General features: G+C 36.4%; 1 protein-coding gene across 1 annotated transcript in view; it reads right to left on the bottom strand.

Annotated features, from left to right (window-relative positions):
* Window positions 1–21,690, bottom strand: part of COL4A5 (collagen type IV alpha 5 chain) — a 253,055-nt gene that overhangs the window by 71,638 nt on the left and 159,727 nt on the right. Inside the window, exons 18-27 of the mRNA XM_055564762.1 lie at window positions 21,574–21,615; window positions 19,449–19,581; window positions 11,005–11,178; window positions 10,622–10,705; window positions 6,251–6,343; window positions 3,728–3,798; window positions 3,252–3,443; window positions 2,281–2,449; window positions 230–322; window positions 34–138 (exon numbers count right to left, since the gene is read on the bottom strand). Coding sequence (XP_055420737.1) covers window positions 34–138; window positions 230–322; window positions 2,281–2,449; window positions 3,252–3,443; window positions 3,728–3,798; window positions 6,251–6,343; window positions 10,622–10,705; window positions 11,005–11,178; window positions 19,449–19,581; window positions 21,574–21,615 — 1,156 coding nt within the window. The remainder of the gene's footprint in view (window positions 1–33; window positions 139–229; window positions 323–2,280; window positions 2,450–3,251; window positions 3,444–3,727; window positions 3,799–6,250; window positions 6,344–10,621; window positions 10,706–11,004; window positions 11,179–19,448; window positions 19,582–21,573; window positions 21,616–21,690) is intronic.

The following is a 21,690-nucleotide window of genomic DNA, read 5'->3' as shown; positions in this document are numbered from 1 at the left end:
AACCTACCTTGGCTGCTACCCAGTCCTACATACCTTTGGGACCAGGTGGTCCAGGAAGCCCGATTCCAGGGAACCCCGGTTCTCCTTTGCTACCAGGTATTCCTGGCAAGCCTGGCTGGCCCGGGAGTCCAGGTTCACCTATGGAGAAACAGCAGGTTTTTTTCTGGAAGTAGCCAAAGAAAGAAGCCAACAAATGTTGAGGACATGGCCAAATAAATTCCTCACATACCTGGAAGACCTACTTCACCATCTCTGCCTGGGTGACCAGGCAGGCCAGGCTTCCCTGGTTGGGTTATAGTCTGACCTGGATCACCTTTAGGACCTATGTGGGAATTAACAGTGAATAGGAAGTGTTCACTTGACTAAAGACCTCCATTAATTAAAACAAAAAAATATTTATAATCTTTTGAAAATGCAAACTAATAAAAATTCAAGAGAAAAACAATCATATATATTTTCAAGGAAGATACTAAACAGAAGAATGAAATTTCAAAGAGAAAAGTATATTACAGTTTTAAGAATTTTCATGAAGATAGCATCTATAAAAATATTAGGCATCTGTAAAAATATTTTCTAAATGCAGCTCAAAAGAAAAATATTTCTTTTTGGTTAACTACTGGTACTTTAAGGTTTTATGTGCGCAAAGTCCAAGTACACATACTACTCATTAACTGAAATAAGACTTTGAAAAAGGTTGAGGATAAAGATGGATTTCTTAATCATGGCATAAAAAGCACTAACCATGAGAGAAAAGACTGATAAATTTGGCTACACTCAAATTGATTTCTGTTCATTAAAGACACCATAAAGAGAGTGAAAAGGGTAAGCCACAGTGAATGAAGATTTTGCAAAATAAATAGCTAAGAAAGAACTAATACACAGAATACACACACACACACTCCCCTCCAAATCAGTAAGAAAAACAATCCCAAAGAACAAATGGTCAAAACACTTGAATAGAAATGTCACAAATGGAAAATTCAAATGGTCAACAAACATATGAAAATATTAATGTTTGAACTTTATGTTAATGGAATCATGGGGTAAGTATTCTTTATGTTAACTTTGTGTATGGATATTGCATATTCATTTTTATTCATTTATATATCAGAGAAATATAAAATAAATCTGCCACCCTATATATCACACTCAACAGACTGGCAAAAGTGTAAAAGTAGCAATACAAAATGTTTTTGAAGATATAGACCAATAATAAATTTCTAATACTGCTGGTGGGAGTATGAATTGATACAACTGCTTTGGACATGGTTTGGAATTATCTGGTAAAACTGAAGATGTATTTATTCTATGCCTCAAAAATGCAAATCTTAAATACATACCCTAACCCAGTGACTGGCAATTGTTTTCTGTAAAGGACTAGACAGCATATACTTTAGGCTTTGTGGGCCATACATGGTCTCTGTAGCAACAACTTACCTCTGCAGCAGTAGTGCAAAAGTAAGCATAACAATAGTGAATGGGTGTGAATCTGTTCAAATAAAACTTTCATTTATGACAACATGTGGAGGGTCAGATTTGATTTATGAACTGTAGTTTGCTGATCCTTGCCACAGAGCACAAGAATATATAATAGAACGCACATAGAAGCATTATAATAACAGGCCCGAACAATAAATAATCCAATTGTCCATTAACAATAGAATGCATAAATCAATGGTGACACATACACAGTGGGACACTGTACAGCAATAAAAATGCTATATCCATATACAAAGTTAACATAAAGAATACTCACCCTATGATTAACATAAAGTTCAAAAAGAAGCATAAAGTACTTTATTTAGGAATATATATCTAGGTGATAAAACTATTTATGGAAGAAAATTATGCAAAAGTGAAGGCAGTGTTTACCTCTGGAGAAATGGAAGAAGATTTTTATCAGGAAAAGACAGAGAGGGGAGCATAGGTTTCCAGAATACTGGCAATGGATATTTCTTGGCACATGTGGTAGTTACGTGTGTGTTTCTATTGTAATTATTTGTTAAACTTTGCATTACGTATCATGCACTTAAAAACAACAACAGGAACAATAAATACAGTCAGAGAAACTTTAAAGAGAAGGCATTCTTAAAACATACACACACACGCACACACATGCACATACACATTTATGTTTCCTTGCTAAGGAGCTCTGGAAAGCCCAAATATAAATAGCCAGGGAAAAACACCTCTCATGAAAGGAACCCAAAATGGTCAAAAGATAATGCATTTCTGTTTTTAAGCACCAAACTAAAAATGAAACAACCATAGCAAACTCACCTGGTATTCCTGGTTGGCCTGGATTTCCTGCCACACCTTGTATGCCTTTTTCACCTACTGGACCTGGAGGGCCAAAACCAACAGGGCCCATAGGCCCCCTATTTCCTGGGAGACCTGGCAAACCTGGGTTCCCAGGGGGACCTCTTTCACCCTTAAAAGCCATTCCACCCTGAAAGGGAAAAGTTTAATACAGAAATACATAGATATAACAGCTATCTGTAGGTTGGTATTACTTAGTACAGCTAGAGAAATGATACAGCCATAATAGTTCTTCTTAAAAACTGAGTGTGTGTTACTATGGGATGGTATGTGTGATCACTCTATTTATACATTCTTTCATTCAACAAATATTTTTTGAGTTCCTACTATGTGCCAGGAACTGGTGATAGAGCAAAGAATAAAAATAGACTAAAGTCTCTAAGTTCATTAAGCTTACATTCTAGTGTTAAGTCAAAAAGTTTACAGGCTAGTTAACATTTTATAAAGTATCGCTTTCTACCTAAATATCCTAGGCTGTGTGTTGCACACAAAATAAGACTCTACTCATTTACGTTCAATCTTTAGGCTCCATGGCACATTTAACACAGCCATCTACTCACACTAATCTCTAAGCTTACTGTATATAAACCAAATTAGACCCTTGTTGTCAGGTCTAAACAAAACCACACAAGGCTATATAGGATAAGAAAATGGGAAACTTACACTGATCTACAGGCATCTTAACCTTCTGCCTATTTGGTCATAGCAAACAGTACTCAACATAATAGTGGGTTACGCAGAAAGAATTAACAAAACCACTTAGAGAAAAGAATTATAAAGAAACTCTACATAGTCAATAACAATGTGCCATTAGTACATATAATCACATTCTTTTAAGCATTGATGAGATGTTCATCTCAGCACCAGGCCCATCCTAGAAAACATCACTAACAATTTGACACCACAAAATCAAGAATATCAAACCAACTTACAGGTTCTCCTTTGGGGCCAGGAAGTCCTGGCAATCCATCCTGTCCAGGGGTGCCAGGTAAACCAGGAAGCCCTGGAGCTCCAGGGGAACCCAAATCTCCTTTGTCACCCTTCATTCCTGGAAATGTGAGGATGTCACCAGGTTCACCTTTAGGTCCAGGAAAGCCTGGAGCACCTGGAGCTCCTGGTATGCCCTGAGGGGTTAAAAAGGAAATAAAAGTGGAAAAAAAGAGGAGAGAGAAGAAAATCAGTTTCTTTTTTTCTAATATGTTCTCCAGTTTATCCAATCAACCTGCCCAATAACATTTAGTGTACAAAGCTATGAGTCAAATGAGACATATGAGCCTGCAAGAGTAAAAGAATCAAATAAATCATAATATAAAAACTAAATTTCCTTTATATATATCCACAAGTGAAAACTCAAGGTGTAAATGGGTTTCTTCTATTTCTTTTGCTCTATAATATACTCAAAACTTACTGTTAATCCTTTGGGACCAGTTGCACCAGCATGTCCTTTTTCGCCCTTCTGTCCAGGGAAACCAAGAGATCCTAATACACACACACACACACACACACACACACACACACACACAGAGAGAGAGAGAGAGAGAGAGAGAGAGAGATAGGGAGGGAGAGAGAGGGAGAGAGGAGAGAGTCAAATGAGCTTTGGGCTTGAAATTTTGATAAAGCTTATATAAACATCAACAAGTCAGGGAGTCAAGTCTTAAAGTAAAAACATCATTCAATCTCATTTGACAAGTCACATGTTGATTTCTCTATTTTATGTTCTCAAGATACAGAGATAATCCCTTCTTTTAGGTAAATCTAACCTTTCATGGTATATACAACATTGTATCCTTCAGTTCAGTTCAGTTCAGTCGCTCAGTCGTGTCCAACTCTTTGCGACCCCATGAATTGCAGCACGCCAGGCCTCCCTGTACATCACCAACTCCCAGAGTTCACCCAAACTCATGTTCATTGAGTCAGTGATGCCATCCAGCCATCTCATCTTCTGTCGTCCCCTTCTCCTCCTGCCCTAATCCCTCCCAGCATCAGGGTCTTTTCCAATGAATCAACTCTTTGCATGAGGTGGCCAAAGTATTGGAGTTTCAGCTTCAGCATCAGTCCTTCCAATGAACACTCAGGACTGATCTCCTTTAGGATGGACTGGTTGGATCTCCTTGCAGTCCAAGGGACTCTCAAGAGTCTTCTCCAACACCACAGTTCAAAAGCGTCAATTCTTCGGTGCTCAGCTTTCTTCACAGTCCAACTCTCACATCCATACATGACCACTGGAAAAACCATAGCCTTGACTAGACGGACCTTTGTTGGCAAAGTAATCTCTCTGCTTTTCAATATGCTATCTAGGTTGGTCATAACTTTCCTTCAAAGGAGTAAGTGTCTTTTAATTTCATAGTTGCAATCACCATCTGCAGTGTATTTCCAATTCCAAAGTGTCTCAAAGCTTGTAGCTACCAAGTACTATGCATAGAAGTACTCAGCTTCTATAAGCATCCCATTGTCAAAGGCAGAACGAGATAAGGACAAAGTCTGCATATTTTTCTCTGTTCTTACTTGAACAATTTTCCTAGATTCCTACCAGTTCTTTATTTGGTTTATCACTCCCTAAAATTTACTTTATGAAAAAGGATTGGTGCTCAAAGACTAGAGGAACTACTACTAAAGCAGTGTTTTCAAAATGGTTCCCTGAAACAGATGCATTTGCACCACCTGGGTACTGGCTAGAAATGCTAATTCTTGGGCCCTCCATCTCAGGTCTACTGAATCAAAAATTTGGGGGGTGGGACCCAGCAATATGGGTTTTAACAAGCCCTCCAAATAATTCTGATGCACTCCCAAGTTTGAAAATCACTAGACCAGAAGTACAAGGCTAGATGATGAACTTCCAGGGGCAGCTATTAGACTTGCTGAAAATCTATTTCCAAGCACCAAATGAAATGGTTCACTAGGGAGATACACTAGACAGAAAGGTAAGAGATCTGGCGTCTATTCTCAGCCCTGACTGACTCAGACATAAAGTGTGATTTCAAGAGAATATTGGGGTATTCCAAGAAGCAGCTAAGTGAAAGTGTTGTGGGTCTGATGGATATCAAATACAGTTCTGCTTGGAAATGGGGAAGGAGTTATATATAGAAAGAGGAAGACAAATATCATATGATACTGGTTACATGTGGAATCTAAAAAAAAAAGGGTACAAATGAACCTATCTACAAAATAGAATTAGAGTCACAGATGTAGAAAACAAATTTATGGCTACCTGGGAGTAAGTGGGGGATAAATTGGGAGACTGGGATTGACACATACACACCACTATACATAAAATAGATAATTTATTAATAAGGACCTTCTGCATAGCACAGGGAACTCTACTCAATACTTTGTAATGGCTTATATGGGAAAAGAATCTAAAAAAGGGTGGATATATGTATGTATATGTGTCTGATTTATTTTGCACTGCAGAAATTAACACATTATAAATCAACAGTACTCCAATAAAAATTACAAAAAAAGAGGAACAGTTTTTAAATTAAAATGAATAAAGAGGAATATTGGCAGTTGATTTCCAAAATCTAGTAAAAGCCCCATTTCTCAATGATAACATATGATACATCCCAATGACTAGAATCTGACACTGGAAATGATATTCAGGGGTCAAGCATTATTAACATTTTCCCCAGTTTTCTGGAATAAAAAAGTCTGACTCTGTTTAAGTTATTTTCTTCACCATATGGAAAATAAGGAAGATATTTTTCCTGGAATAATATTGTTGAAATGCTTTAATAGAAAATGTGGGTAGCTTCAGGTACAGAAAGCAAGAGCATAATTTATTTCATAGCAGATACTGATATTACATATTCAATTATTTATGAATATGAATGACTAGCTATAAAAGGAAAAACTGGCATCATTCTAAAACTATAAGCTCACTAATATCTAGCCAGAAATATTTTAAAGGTTGTCCCAAGGCAGAATGTTTTACCTGGGGGACCTGGAAGACCTGGCAAACCAGGCTGACCTGGAGGCCCTGAAACACCAGTTCCAATACAGTTGAAGCAGGTGTCACCTTTGTCACCTAGAGAAAACCATAATAAAAAACAAATTTTACTTCAATGGTTACATATATCTTCTTTAGACAGGTTCTAAAGAACTTAGCAGGGATTCCCAGGGGGATCTATGGTAAAGAATACCCCAGCCAATGCAGGACAAGCCAGTTCAATCCCTGGGTTGGGAAGATCCCCTGGAAGAGGAAACGGCAACCCACTCCAGTATTCTTGCCTGGAAAATCCCATGGACAGAAAAGCCTGACGGGCTACAGTCCATGGGGTTGCAAAAAGTTGGACATGACTGAGTGACTGAACACAAGGAAGTTTGCACTAAAGGACAATATTCCCACGCAACAGTGTAGTTAGAGAAGCTTATATTTAGAATCAATTCATTTGATATATATTTACTGAGCACCTACTATGTGCCAAGCACTATTAGAGGGGTCTATAATACATGATAAACAAAACAGACAAAATCCATACATGCATGGTGCTCACATTCTACCATTGGCTGAGTAAGTTAAACTGGATATACTTAGGGATGGGTGGCAGGTTGCAATTTTGAATAAGATAGTCAGGATAGAAATCCTTGAGAAGATGACATATGATAAAAATAAAAACTAAAGGACATGGCATGTGTGCAACAACTGTAGAGCAGTCCAGGCAGAAAGAGTAGCTATGTCTTCTAGCACACAGAAAGAATATCAAGGAGAAGAGATTACTGGAATAGAGTGAGGAAGGGAAACTAGCTCAGACCATTAACAGGTTATAACAAGTGGTATATCATAAAATATCATATAGGCCACCATGAAGACTGTGGCTTTTACTGTGAGTAAAATAAGAATCTAGGAGAAGAAATTCAACAGAAAAGCAACATGATATGACAAGTTTTAAAAGGAGGACTCTGGTTGCTATGTTAAGAATGTGATCTAAGTACAAGGATGGAAACATATTAACTATGTAAGTAGCTACTGCTGAAGTGATCTAGGAGAGATGGAAGCTCATTCCAGAGTGACGGCAATGAACATGATGAGAATTGGTTAGATTCTGGACATATTTGAAGGTAGAGCCAATGGGATTTTCTCATGGATCACATAAAGAATGCAAAAGAAGGGGGGAATCAAAGATGACGTCAATATACATCAAAAATCAAAATAAAAAAGGAAAACAATAAAGCTTTTAGAAGAAAACATAGAGGAATATCATCAGGTCCTTGGGGTAAGCAAAGATTTCTAAAATAGAACAGAAATAGCACTAATCATAAAAGAGGATGTTTATAATTTGATTTCTGTTAATTAACAACCTCTCTTCAAGAAAAGACATGAGTAAAAAATCAAGTCACAGAACGGGAGAATATATTTGTGATACATATATCCAACAACCCAATTAAACACAGAAAAAAATAAGTACTTTACAAAGAGAATGTACAAACTATACAAGAGGCTCAGCATCAATAATTGTGAGAGAAGTGGAAACTAAATTCTCTTTGTCAAATGGTTTGGTGATATCTATGGAATCAAAATCTATACCTATCCTGCTGCTGCTAAGTCGCTTCAGTCGTGTCCGACTCTGTGTGACCCCATAGACGGCAGCCCACCAGGCTCCCCTGTCCCTGGGATTCTCCAGGCAAGAATACTGGAGTGGGTTGCCATTTCCTTCTCCAATGCGTAAAAGTAAAAAGTGAAAGTGAAGTCGCTCAGTCGTGCCTGACTCTTAGCGACCCCATGGACTGCAGCCTACCAGGCTTCTCCGTCCGTGGGATTTTCCAGGCAAGAGTACTGGAGTGGGTTGCCATTGCCTTCTCTGATAAGGTTTACACAACAGGAATGAATGCTTATATCCTATAATACATACATACATATATATATATATATGTATATACACACACATATATGCATGTATGACATAATATATATATGAATGTTCATAGCAGCTTTATTCATAATAGCCCCAGACCAAATGCCCATTAACATTAGAATGGATATTTAGGAATATTTAATAGACATAATATTAAGCAAAACAAACCAGATAAAATATTAAGACATAAAAGGGCCTACATGATTCCATTTCTACAAAGTTCAAGGCAAACTGAGAGGACAAAACAGTGGTTACCTTTGCAAGTGCTGATTAGGATGCACAAAAGAGTCTTCTAGAATCCTGGTTAAGTTCTAAATTTTGATTTAGATAGCAGTTACATATGAGATGATAGACACACATATAGAGATACACATATAGAGACAGAGTGTATATAGGGAGAGACATATCTATATAGATAGAGACATATCTATTATATGTGTGTGTGTGTGTGTGTGTGTGTGTGTGTGTGTGTGTGTGTGTGTAGCTCAGTTGGTAAAGAGTCTGCCTGCAATGCAGGAGACCTGGGTTCGATCCCTGGGTCAGGAGGATCCTCTGGAGAAGGAAATGGCAATCCACGCCAGTATTCTTGCCTGGAGAATCCCATGGACAGAGGAGCCTGGCGGGCTACAGTTCATGGGGTCACAAAGAGTTGGACACGACTGAGAGAATAACACTTTCACTTTCAACACTTTCCACATAGAAGATAAAATCATCACAGTGTCTTACAAGGTCCTGTATGATCTGCCACAGACTGCCCCCTCCCTCAAATTATATTACATCATATTCTACGGTTCTCCTCCCAGCCCTGCCATGCACCCTGGCCTAGGCTCAGTCTACTCCAGTCACAATGGCTCCCTTTCACATATATGCCAGGGAGGAAGGAATAAAAACAGAGCATGTAATTTATTGAAAACCAAGTGAATAAACTGCTTAAAGAATGCAAAAATCAAGTAAAATAAGGACTGAGACAATATTTGAATTGGTAGTGAATAATCCCATGGACAGAGGAGCCTGGTGGGCTATAGCCCATACAGTCACAACACTGAAGTGACTTAACACACACAGGCTACTGGTGACTTTGATAAAAACAGCATCTATGGAGTGATGCGAGTGTGTGTGTGGGGGGGAGGCGAGTCCTGATTAGAGTACGTTTAACAGAAAACGATGGGCTTTCCTAATAGCTCAGCTTATAAAGAATCCGCCTGCAATGCAGGAGACCCAGGTTCAATTCCTGGGTCAGGAAGATTCACTGGAGAAGGGATAGGCTACCCACTCCAATATTCTTGGGCTTCCCTGGTGGCTCAGCTGGTAAAGAATCCACCTGCAATGTGGGAGACCTGGGTTCAATCCCTGGGCTGAGAAGGTCCCCTGGAGAAGTGAAAGGCTACCCTCTCCAGTATTCTTGCCTGGAGAATTCCATGGACTATATAGTCCATGGGGTTGCAAAGAGTCAGACACGACTGAGCGACTTTCATTTCACTAACAGAAAATGAGAGGAGAGGAGAGTTATCTAGAGACAGTGAGTAGAAAATTATTGAAGAGTTTTGCTGCAAATGAAAGAACAGGAATAGAGTAGTATCTAGTAGCTGAAGTGAGATTATTATAAGATATTTTTTAGACGGGTAAACAAACACATATTTGTATACTGCTAGGAATGATCCAGTGAAAGGGGAAAATTGATGATATGGGAGAGACAAGAATTTCTCAAATGAATCTTTGAGGGAAACAAGAGGAAATGGAATCTATTGTACAAGGAAGAACTATTTTAGATAGGAGCAGGAACAATGATCAGCAGGAGGCAGAATAAATGTGGTGGTGGTGGCAATTTGTGAAAGTTCTCTTGTTATTGCTTCAACTGGTCTGTGGAGGAGGAAGCTAAGTCAGAATCCTAAAATAAGAATAGAAGAGGATGTGTTAGAAGTTTGAAAAGGGAAAACCAGGTGCAGGCTCAGAAGAGGTAGTAATTTGGAATTTGTTGTTGTTCAGTCACTTAGTCGTGCCCAACTCTTAGCAACCCCATGGACTGCAGCATGCCAGGCTTTCCTGTCCTTTACTATTTCCCACAATTATTGAATTACCAGGGCTATGTTTTGGTTCCAATGGCAGGAGAGGAGGGCAAAGAAGTCAAAAGTTTATGCATGGGATTGACTACAAGGATTGATCATGGAATTTAAGCTGGGTTAAGAGATAAGAAAAGACTTCAAAAGGCTGAGGGATAATAAAGGTTGGCAGGTTTCACTTAGTTTGAAGTAATGTTGGAGTCAGGTTATTAGAGGTAGTGAGCTAGATAGATAGGATATAGTGGTCAGGAAATCACAATTTGGAAGTGTTCACTATTGGTAATGTATGGTCTTGGGGTCTGACCATGGGAGTGAGTGGCTGAGGAAGGGTGGAGGATATAGGGAATTTTGCTAATGACTTGAAAGAATGAAGGAATATGGGGATCAAACCTTTCATTCCTTGTTCTCCTTGGAGTCCTCTATCACCTGGAGATCCTGGAGGGCCAGGAGGGCCTGCTTCACATATCTTATCACCTGAGATAAGATAAAGCAATAATAGCAAGCCAATTGTAAAATATCCAGAAGACTCAACAAAAAGAAAGTCTGATAGGCTAGAAAAAAAAAGATTTATTTTCAGTTGTTTCTATAATATTAATGACAATTTGAAGAACAAATTTAAATATCAAATAATCACCATAAATCAAAAGTAGAAGCAGCAGAAGATTCTTATTTATCAGAAATACAAGAATGATGCAAACCATCAGATTCACTTATAAATGAAGATAAAACAAATACAAAAACAGAACTTAATAGGAGAAAAGTATATAGCTTACTAGGAGGGATGTGAGGGCCGGGAGGGCCAGGGGGGCCAGGAGGACCAGGAGCCCCAGGCTGTCCATCAAGTCCAGGAGATCCAGGAATGGAAATTCCAGGTGGGCCTTCATCACCTTTCTGGCCTCTTTCCCCAGGAAAGCCAGGGGGTCCAGGAGGACCTATAACTGCAGGTCCTAAGATAAAAACAAATACCCATTAAAGTGATCAAAATGATCTTATTTCAGACATATTACTTTGGGTCTCAATGAGACATTAAGTAATGATAAAATCTTTCTTTAATGTATTAATATCAGTTATGGTCTTATTTTTTTTCTATGTATAATACGAGCTATGTTCTTATTTTTTTCTATGAGAATCAACATGTAGAGAAAAGATGGAAAGTCCCAATAATGTAAGTACCAGTTTGAATATAAGAAAGAATAAAGTAGTTTTATTACTTTTGGAGGGCTTTCCTGGTGGCTCAGGTGGTAAAAAAAAAAAAAAATCTGCCCACAATGTGGGAGACCCAGGTTTGATCTCTGGGTCGGGAAGATCTCCTGGAGAAGGAAATGGCAACCTACTCTAGCATTCTTGCCTGGAGAATCCAATGAACAGAGGAGCCTGGAGGGCCTCAGTCATGGTGTTGCAAAGAGGTAGACACAACTAAGCAACTAACACTCACATTACTTTTGGAAACGTACTAGTAACTAACTGTCTACACTTTGACATTACAATCTCTTAATCTCTGAAATACTAGAAAGCCACTGACAAGAGAAGAGGCATCTCAAAGTTTTCAGGTAAACATGGCTCTGTTTCTGGACATTCTTCTGTTCTGCTGTCTCTTCCTGCATCACTAACACATTTTTTCATTACTGCAGCTTTATAATATTTTCAAAACTGGCAAGGAAAATATACTCATCTTTGTTCTTTTTAAAACTATCTTTGTTCTTTTTAAAACCATCTTCACTACACTTACAAATTTATTCTTCTAAATAAATTTCAGAACCAGCTTATCAGTTACATTTTAAAAAATCACTGGTATTTTGAATGAGATTAATTTGAATTTAAAGATTAAATTTTGGTAGAATCACCTGTATATAATACTGAATTCCCACATCAAGTAATAATTACATATATCTTTCCATTTATTTATTAATTTTATATTATTTAATAATATTTTATAAAGTTATGCAAAGAGATCTTATACATCTTTTGTTAGGTTTATTCATGGGTAAATTTGATTGCTAATGTGAATTTTATTGTTGTTCTATTGTTAACTGATTTTTTCCCCTCTTGTATGTTTAATTATTTTCTTGCTGGCTTAAAGCAAATCACTTAAATTTTCAATTCATATTTGGATACCTTGCAAACATTAAGTTCTGATAATTTGTCACTTGATTCTTTTAGGTTCTCTGAGTAAATAATCACATGGCTTTTGAATAACCAAAATGTGGGGGGGGAGGTTGTTTTCCATCCATATACCTCTTTTTCTTCTTCCAGACTTACTGGCTGGGATCTTTAGTTTAAGAACAAATAGCATTGGTGACCATTGGTGACCATCTTTATTTTATTCTTGACTTGAATGGGAATACTCCTGATGTTTCACCACAAAGTATATTTCCTGCACAGTCCTGTACTTCCTGTATGAAGTAGACTGCTTCATCAAATTGAGATAGTTCCCTTCCAATCTTAGGATGCATGTTGATGTATGGCAAAACCAATACAATATTGTAAAGTTAAAAAAAAATTATTAAAAAAAAAGGATTTTTTTCCTTTTAAAAATAGGTATTAAATTTTGACTGTTTTCTTTTTATCTATTGTCCTATTCCTTTTTAATATGTCAATGTAGTCAATTAAAGTAATGTTGAACCATCCATGTAATCTTAGGGTAAATACTATTCAGTTACAAATACATTATTTAATATACTTCTGAATTGATAATATTTAAGATTGTTACTCCTACATTCATAAATAATATTGAACTATAGTTACTTCCAGTAACTACAGTTCAATATTATAGTTTGGTATCAATTGTTAAATTGAATTTCCTTTTTAAAAAAGTGTTCTGAAACAGTTTTTAAACTATGAGAATTGCCTGCTCAGGAATTTAGTAAAATTCATTCATAAAACCCACCCACAAAACTAATACTTTTTCAGGGAGACCTTTAACCTTCTAAAATCTTCTATGGCAATTGATCTACTTAGGTGTCCCACTTTCTCAGGAAAATTTTTATTAAATTATGTTTCATGAAGAATGTATATTTCATATAGAATTTCAAAAATATTGACAATTTTATAGTTTTCTTATAATTCAAGAATTTGAATTGTATTTTATGGTATCTTTTTTTCTTTACTGATTTTGAGTCTTTTCCTGCCTTTATCTTGATCTTACTTTATTTTTACCTTTATCAAGTTTTCCATCTATTTTGTTTATGCTTCTGTTTTAAAAATTTTATTGGCATATAGTTGACTTACAATGTTGTGTTAGTTTCTGGTATACAGCAAAGTAAGTCAGTTATACATAAACATATATCCACTCTCTTTTAGATTATTTTTCCATATGAGTAGAGTTCCCTGTGCTATACAGTAGGTTCTTATTAGTTATCTATTTTTGTATGTGTGTGTGCATGCATGCATGTGCTACGTCTCTCAGTTGTGACCAACTCTTTGAGATGCCATGGACTGTAGCCTGCCAGGCTCCTCTGTCCATATATAGTAGTGTACTATGTCAATCCCAATCTTCCAATCCCGCCCCCCACCCCATATCCATATGTTTGCTTTCTACATCTGTTCTATTTCTGTTTGTAGATAAGTTCATTTGTACCTTTTTTTTTTTAGATTCCAGATATAAGCAGTATCACATGATATCTTTCTCTGACTTCACTTAGTATGACAATATCTAGGTCCATCCATGTTGCTTCAAATGGCATGTGCTTGTTTTATTTCTTACTATTTTTACAACTTAGCTCATTTAAGTTTAGGATCTCTAATTTTGTGATCAATTAAGTGTAAGACTTTTGGCTATATTTAATGAATTTTGATATGAAATTGTTTAGCATTTAGTAGTTCATCATCTCCATTTCCAGAGAAGGCAATGGCACCCCACTCCAGTACTCTTGCCTGGAAAATCCTATGGACGGAGAAGCCTGGTAGGCTGCAGTCCATGCAGTCACTAAGAGTCTGACATAACTGAGTAACTTCACTTTCACTTTTCACTTTCATGCACTGGAGAAGGAAATGGCAACCCACTCCAGTGTTCTTTTGCCTGGAGAATCCCAGGGACGGGGGAGCCTGGTGGGCTGCCGTCTCTGGGGTCACACAGAGTCAGACACGACTGAAGTGACTTAGCAGCAGCAGCAGCATCTCCATTTCTGTATCTTCTTTACCTATAGAGCTATTTACAAATGTGTACTTTAATATAAAAATATTTGGTGGTTTTTGTTAATTTCTAACTTAATTTTACTGTGGTCACAGAGTATGGCCTGCATATGCTTTTTTTTTAATTTATTTTTTATTGAAGGATAATTGCTTTAAAGAATTTTGCTGTTTTCTGTCAAACCTCAACATGAATCAGCCATAGGTATACATATATCACCTCCGTTTTGAAACTCCCTCCCATCTCCCTCCCCATCCCACCTCTCTAGGTTGATTCAGAGCCCCTGTTTGAGTTTCCTGAGCCATACAGCAAGTTCCCGTTGGCTATTTTACAGATGGTAATGTAAGTTTCCATGTTACTCTTTCCATACATCTCACCCTCTCCTCCCCTCTCCCCATGTCCATAAGTCTATTCCCTATGTCTGTTTCTCCATTGCTGCCCTGTAAATAAATTCTTCAGTACCATTTTACTAGATTCCATATATGTGTGTTAGAAAATAGTATTCATCTTTCTCTTTCTGACTCACTTCACTCTGTATAATAGGTTCTAGGTTCACCCACCTCATTAGAACTGACTCAAATGCATTCCTTTTTATGGCTGAGTAATATTCACTCATGTATATGTACCACAACTTCTTTATCCATTCACCTGTCGATGAACATCTAGGTTGCTTCCATGTTCTGAAAGTGAAAGTGAAGTCGCTCAGTTGTGTCCGACTCTTTGAGACCCCGTGGACTGTAGCCCACCAGGCTCCTCCGTCCATGGGATTCTCCAGGCAAGAATACTGGAGTGGGTTGCCATTTCCTTCTCCAGGGGATCTTCCTGACCCAGGGATTGAACCCAGGTCTCGTGCACTGCAGGCAGACACTTTAACCTCTGAGCCACCAGGGAAGCTTCCATGTTCTAGCTACTGTAAATAGTGCTGCAATGAGCAATGGGATACATGTGTCTCTTTCAATTTGGGGTTCCTCAGTGTATATGCCCAGGAGTGGAATTGCTGGGACATATGGTGGTTTTACTCCTAGTTTTTTAAGGAATCTCCATACCGTCTTTCATAGTGGCTGTATCAATTTACATTCCCACCAACAGTGCAAGAGGGTTCCCTTTTCTCCACACCCTCTCCAGCATTTATTATTTGTAGACTTTTTGATGAGAATCATTCTGACTGGTGTGAGGTTATATCTCATTGTGGTTTTGATTTGCATTTCTCTAATGAGTGATGTTGAGCATCTTTTCATGTGTTTGTTAGCCATCTGTATGTCGTCTTTGGAGAAATGTCTCTTTAGGTCTTTTCCACGCTTTTAGATTGGGTTGTTTGTTTTTCTGGCATTGAGTTGTATGAGCTGCTTGTATATTTTGGAAATGAGTCCTTTGTCAGTTGTTTCATTTGCTATTATTTTCTCCCATTCTGAGGGTTTTCTTTTCACCTTGCTTATAGTTTCCTTTGCTGTGCAAAAGCTTTTAAGTTTAATCAGGTCCCACTTGTTTACTTTTGTTTTTATTTCCATTACTCTAGGAGGTGGGTCATAGAGAATCTTGCTTTGATTTATGTCATCAAGTGTTCTGCCTATGTTTTCCTGTAAGAGTTTTATAGTTTCTGGTCTTACATTTATGTATTTAATCCATGTTGAGTTTATCTTTGTGTATTGTATTAGGAAGTGTTCTAATTTCATTCTTTTACATGTAGCTGTCCAGTTTTCCCAGCACCATTTATTGAAGAAGCTGTCTTTGCCCCATTGTATATTCTTGCCTCCTCTGTCAAAAATAAGGTACCCATAGGTGCATGGGTTTATTTCTGCGCTTTCTATCCTGTTCCATTGGTCTATATTTCTGTTTTTGTGCCAGTACCATACTGTCTTGATGACTGTAGCTTTGTGTGCAGGCTATGTTATGTGCTAAGTCACTTTAGTCGTGTCCGACTCTTTGTGACCCCATGGACTGTAGCCCACCAGGCTCCTCTGTCTGTGGGATTCTCCAGGCAAGAATACTGGAGTGGGTTCCTCCTCCAGGGGAGGAAATGCTACCAAAAAGAAAGCTGCTTTAGCAATTCTAATACAGTATGAAATAGAACTAAATGCAAAAATGCATTAAAAACAGATATTTCATATGGATAAATAGACAAATTATACCACAATGATATACAAGTCATGAAACTTACTCATCTAAAAATATAACCTGAAGTCAAGAAGCTTGATTCCTCTAGCTCCATTCTTCTTTCTCAAGATTGCTTTGGCTATTTGGGGTCTTTTGTGTCTCCACATGAATTGTGAAATTTTTTGTTCTAGTTTTGTGAAAAATGCCATTGGTAATTTGATAGGGATCACTTTTGGTACTGTAGTCATTTTCACAATATTGATTCTTCCTACCCAGGAACATGGAATATCCCTCCATCTGTTTATGTCACCTTTGATTTCTTTCATTAGTGTCTTATAATTTTCTGTGTACAGTTCTTCTGTCTCCTTAGGTAAGTTTATTCCTATATATTTAATTCTTTTTGTTGTAATGGTGAATGGGATTGATTCCTTAACTGCTCTTTCTGATTTTTCATTGTTAGTATATAGAAATGCAAGTGATTTCTGTGTATTGATTTGTATTCTGCAACTTTGCTAAATTCACTGATTAGCTCTAGCAATTTTCTGATAATATCTTTAGGGTTTTCTATGTACAGTATCCTGCATACACTTTTAAAAGATTTTTTCTGGTCTAATAGACTCAATTTCTTGACTACACAATCTCAAAGCTACACATCACAAATGCTTCATGTGTGTTTGAAATGAATGTACATTCTCTGCTGCACAAGATTTTTCTCTCTCTCTCAAAAATACAGCTTGTGTTACTCAAATCATTTATATCCATATTTATATTTCACTTCCTTGATATACTGGGGAATTTCCAATTTATCCCTTGTAGTTTATCAGTTTTCACTTTACATATTCAAAGCTATAATTTTAGATGAGTAAATGTCATGACTTTTATATCATTGTGGTATAATTTGTCTATTTATCCATATGAAATATCTCTTGCAATGCATTTTTGCATTTAATTCTATTTCATACTATATTAGAATTGCTAAACAAGCTTTTTTTGGGTAGCATTTCCTTAACATTCTCTCATTGCTTAAATTTCATATTTTCTATATTCTTTTACTTTAGATGTCTCTACTGTGCATAGCATATAGATTTTATTCCAATTTTATTTTAGCTTTTGTTTATTAATCAGTGTTTAGTCCTTTCACATTTATTGAAGTTACTGATTTGTTTTTAACTTCTTGTCAGTTTATGTTTTTTTATTTATCCAAGTTTATCTGTGTCTGTTTTGTCCCAAACCTAACTTGTATTACATAGATCAAGATTTTGGTCATCTTCTTTCTTCAACAAGTAAGTAATATATATTATTTTAATTCTTTTCTAGTGGTTACTATTAAAATGTTTAACCTAGGAACTAAAATATGTATTTTTTGAAAACCTTATATAGTTAGTAGTATTTATATTCTCTCCCTCTAACAAGACAATAAACCATATAATTCACTTCCCCATTCTCTCTGTACCTCTACATTCTATGTTAGTAGTATGTACAATTATACTTCCATATTGTTACTTAAAATATTTATGTTATTTTTTATGATCAATACTTATTTAGACTTAAAATACTTTATTAATATCTTTCTTAACCATTGTTTCTTCTATGTTACCCACCCCTACTCCCAACTTCATGTTGAATTCATTTCCTTCTTCTTGGAGTAAAAGCTCCAGTAACTATTTCAGAGATCTGGAGGTCCTCATCTTCACCTTAGGATGACAGTTTGATGTAATATAGGATCTCAAATTCATAGTTATTTTTCCTTATTAGTTTGAAAATTTGCCCCATTATCTTCATCTGACTCTCGCTGATTCGTAAGTGATCTGCTTTGGGTCTCAGACAGTTTTTAAGAACTTCTTTTTACCCTTAAATTCTAAAATGTCCTTACAATGTGTTTAGGTATGTATTCTGTATTAATTTTGTATTATTATTATTACTTTTGCTTTGTAATTCATAAGCCTTTTTATAGGGAAATATGCCTTTTTTAAATAGCTAGAAGTTTTAACCATTAATTTTTTGAATATTGCTTCTTGTCCTATTCTCTTTTTGAACTCCTTCATGTTGGATTTTGGGACATCTAGGTTTATCCTTTGTGTGTCTTACATTTTATTTCATACAATCCAACACTTTAAATTTTTTGCTATATCCCTGGAGAATTCCTTATCTGAATTTGCCAGGCACAGTTATGTCTTTAGTCCACTACCCTGAAGATAGAAATCCAAAGGGTATACTTTGAGCAAAATGGGACCCACAACTTATTCTCTTTCTTCTTGGCAGAAACACTGAGCAGCACTCATCTTATCATGTTAACATTTCATTAGGCAAATATTTTTTATGGAAAAGTAACCACAATTTATTAAATACCTATGTGTGACAGATACTGTACCAGATTTTTTTTCAAATTTTACATGAGAGGTATACTATCACCTCATTTCAGAGAACATCCAAATAAACATGCTAAACAAGGGCACTGCTCAATTAGCAGCCAAATTAGAAGTGCTCTACTGTACTGTGTATCTTCAATAAGGAAGTGATATAAAATTGGTACTGAGCTCCAAGATTTTACTGCAGAGCAAAATCGCCATGGGGATTTCTAGGTAGATGTTTCTGGAATTCTAAGTGGATAGTGCTGTTTACTACATAAAAATACAGTAAATCTTACATAACTAGGCATCATTAGTACAATGTTTCCTACCATAACAGCATGAAAGGTACAATGATTAATATTTGGCTCACAGTAATGTTTGGTGTAATTTATTAATAACAAAAGATAGAAATGGTATTTTTTATTGTAAGACAACACTATTCAAGTAATTCTGATTTTTTTTTAAGTATACATGAGGAACTTGGAAAGGTTATAGTAAGAGCTGAGGAGTTCCTATCAATTAAAAAATACTTATGTCTTCTAGTCCCATGCTCACCCTGGAACTAGTATGATAATATTGTATACATGGATTAGTAAAGATACTATAAACACAAGTGTATTAAGTACAGTACAGTCTCATTTACCTGGAGGTCCAGGAAGGCCGGGTGGACCTTGTATTCCAGGAAATCCTCGATCTCCTTTATCTCCAGGCAAGCCAGGTAACCCAATGTTTCCTTTTTCTCCTACAGTTACACCAGTCCCAGGCCTAGGTATTACCTTTATTATGAGAGAAAAAACAAAGGAATTCAAAGAGGAAGAGACTTGTTTTTCTGAAAATAACCTGGTAGGTCCATATGATTACAATGCATCATTTTCACAAAGTGTTCAGATGCAAAATCATCAAGACTACCTTACATAGATTGTGAACAGCACACTTCAACAGATTAGAAAATGTTCAATGTCAGTATCAATATTACCATCCACTTGAGCCCCAGGCTTACAGAGTTAGAATTATGTTTGATGTCTCTTATCATTTACATTCAATTCATTCCAATCACCTAAGCCTTATAATTCTTTGTTTAAAAAGTCTCTCCATTTTGTCCCCTTCTTTTCTGTGACACCTTCTATCCTTACCTCACACTTGGACTAACAGAAACAACTGAGCTTTTCCCTTTAAATCCAAATCTACTACTAGGATACACTTCCTCAAAAAGCAATTTTTCTGTGTTACGTTTCCTGTTAGAGCACTCATAATTGTTCATTACTTCTCACTATATATTATGTCACTTTATAGCCTGGACTTTAAACATACTTCTCACTCCCAATACCTCTCTCATCTGTTTCATGTCCTGTTAGTTCTAGCAATGACTTTTTAGGAGAGCGAAGTCTGATTGTAACCACTTCATGCATCTTGCACATTCCTGCTTTTTCCTTTGAATATGCCATTCTAAGGATGCCTTCCCATAATCTTCCTCTTTGTCAACTCATATTTTTTTCCTTCTTCTTAAAAAGAAAAAGAAAAGTCATTCTTCCAGGAGGGCTTTATTAGTTAAAATCAACTAGCTAATAATTCCCTTTCTATCATCTTAGAACCTCATGCCTAAAGAATTTTATTTTAAATAATCTAATATAAAGAGGTTGACTTCATAGAGTTATAAAGGTAAAGTAAGCTTTACATTTAAGCAACTATCAGTCTGAGACAGAAATTATCACCTACTGGCAATATTCATCCTGGCTCTTTTGGATACAAGAAATATTCAGACAAATGGACAATTGTGGGACCTAGAATTGGGATAGTAGTTCAAAGGGGAAGTGAGCTATTGAATAGGACACACTCTCAAAATTTCCATTTCTTCTCAAGCTCATCAAAATTGTATCATCTCATTTTTTGGAAAATTTATTTGTTAGAAAAGTTAAATTCTGATTTTAAAATGAAAGCAAATAAAAATTATCTTAAGATCTTCTTTAAATATAACACATCCTCATCATTGGATTTGATAAAGTACCAAGTATCAATATCTGAGACTCACTATGGACAAAAATAATTAAATAAACATTATTCAAATGTCTTATCACATAGGGTTTATGGCACTTGCCCCTTTGCAACTTTAGTGAAGTCTAAAGCCAGGAGTCTTAGCAAATTTCAATGAAAGGAAAACCAATATGTCAACTGCAACAAAGATATTTTATTCTTAGTAAGAATGAAAACATGTGTGACTAGAATTTCATGGTAAATACAAATATGACAGACAAGTTGTAAACCCCTCAAGTATTCTTTTATACAGTAGTTTCCTACATTTGTTATAAAGAGCCCCTAAAAGCACACACTCCAGGAAGAAAGAGGTGTGAATCAGACAATTACAAATTGAGAAAAGCTATTAAGACCAAATCCATCTTTCTTCTGAGCCCTGCAGGGGAAAGGACCAATCCCTAGTTCCCGAAGTTTCATTTTTTGAACCTTTGTAAGCAACACTTGCACCACCTGCTGGTTACTTGAGAAATGATTTGCCAATCATTATGCAAAAAAACCTAATACCATAATTTTGGAGCTTTACTATGGAGAAATAATACACAGGCAGACCAATACAAAGACTTTGAGGTCAACCTCACTGAAGTTTTAGATGTAAAGACTTTTAAGACAGGAGGAGTTGATAACGACTTGGAATTTTGTGTTCTATGAGGAAAAGGTACGGAGTATATAATTAAGACACAAAATTTAAAATGCACTAATAAATTTAATAAATACAAACTGAAAGAAAAAAAACTTACAAGTCCAGGAGGCCCAGGTAGGCCAGTGTCACCTTTTTGACCCTGTTCAATACAATTACACAATAGATTAGTAAAAATCACATGAAAACATCAATTTCCTCAAAAATATAACTGATA

This window comes from Bubalus kerabau, chromosome X (genome assembly GCF_029407905.1).
Source record: "Bubalus kerabau isolate K-KA32 ecotype Philippines breed swamp buffalo chromosome X, PCC_UOA_SB_1v2, whole genome shotgun sequence".
In the NCBI taxonomy this organism is placed as follows: Eukaryota; Metazoa; Chordata; class Mammalia; order Artiodactyla; family Bovidae; genus Bubalus; species Bubalus kerabau.
Note: the sequence above shows the minus strand (reverse complement) of the source record. Positions and strands in the feature narration are given on the sequence as shown.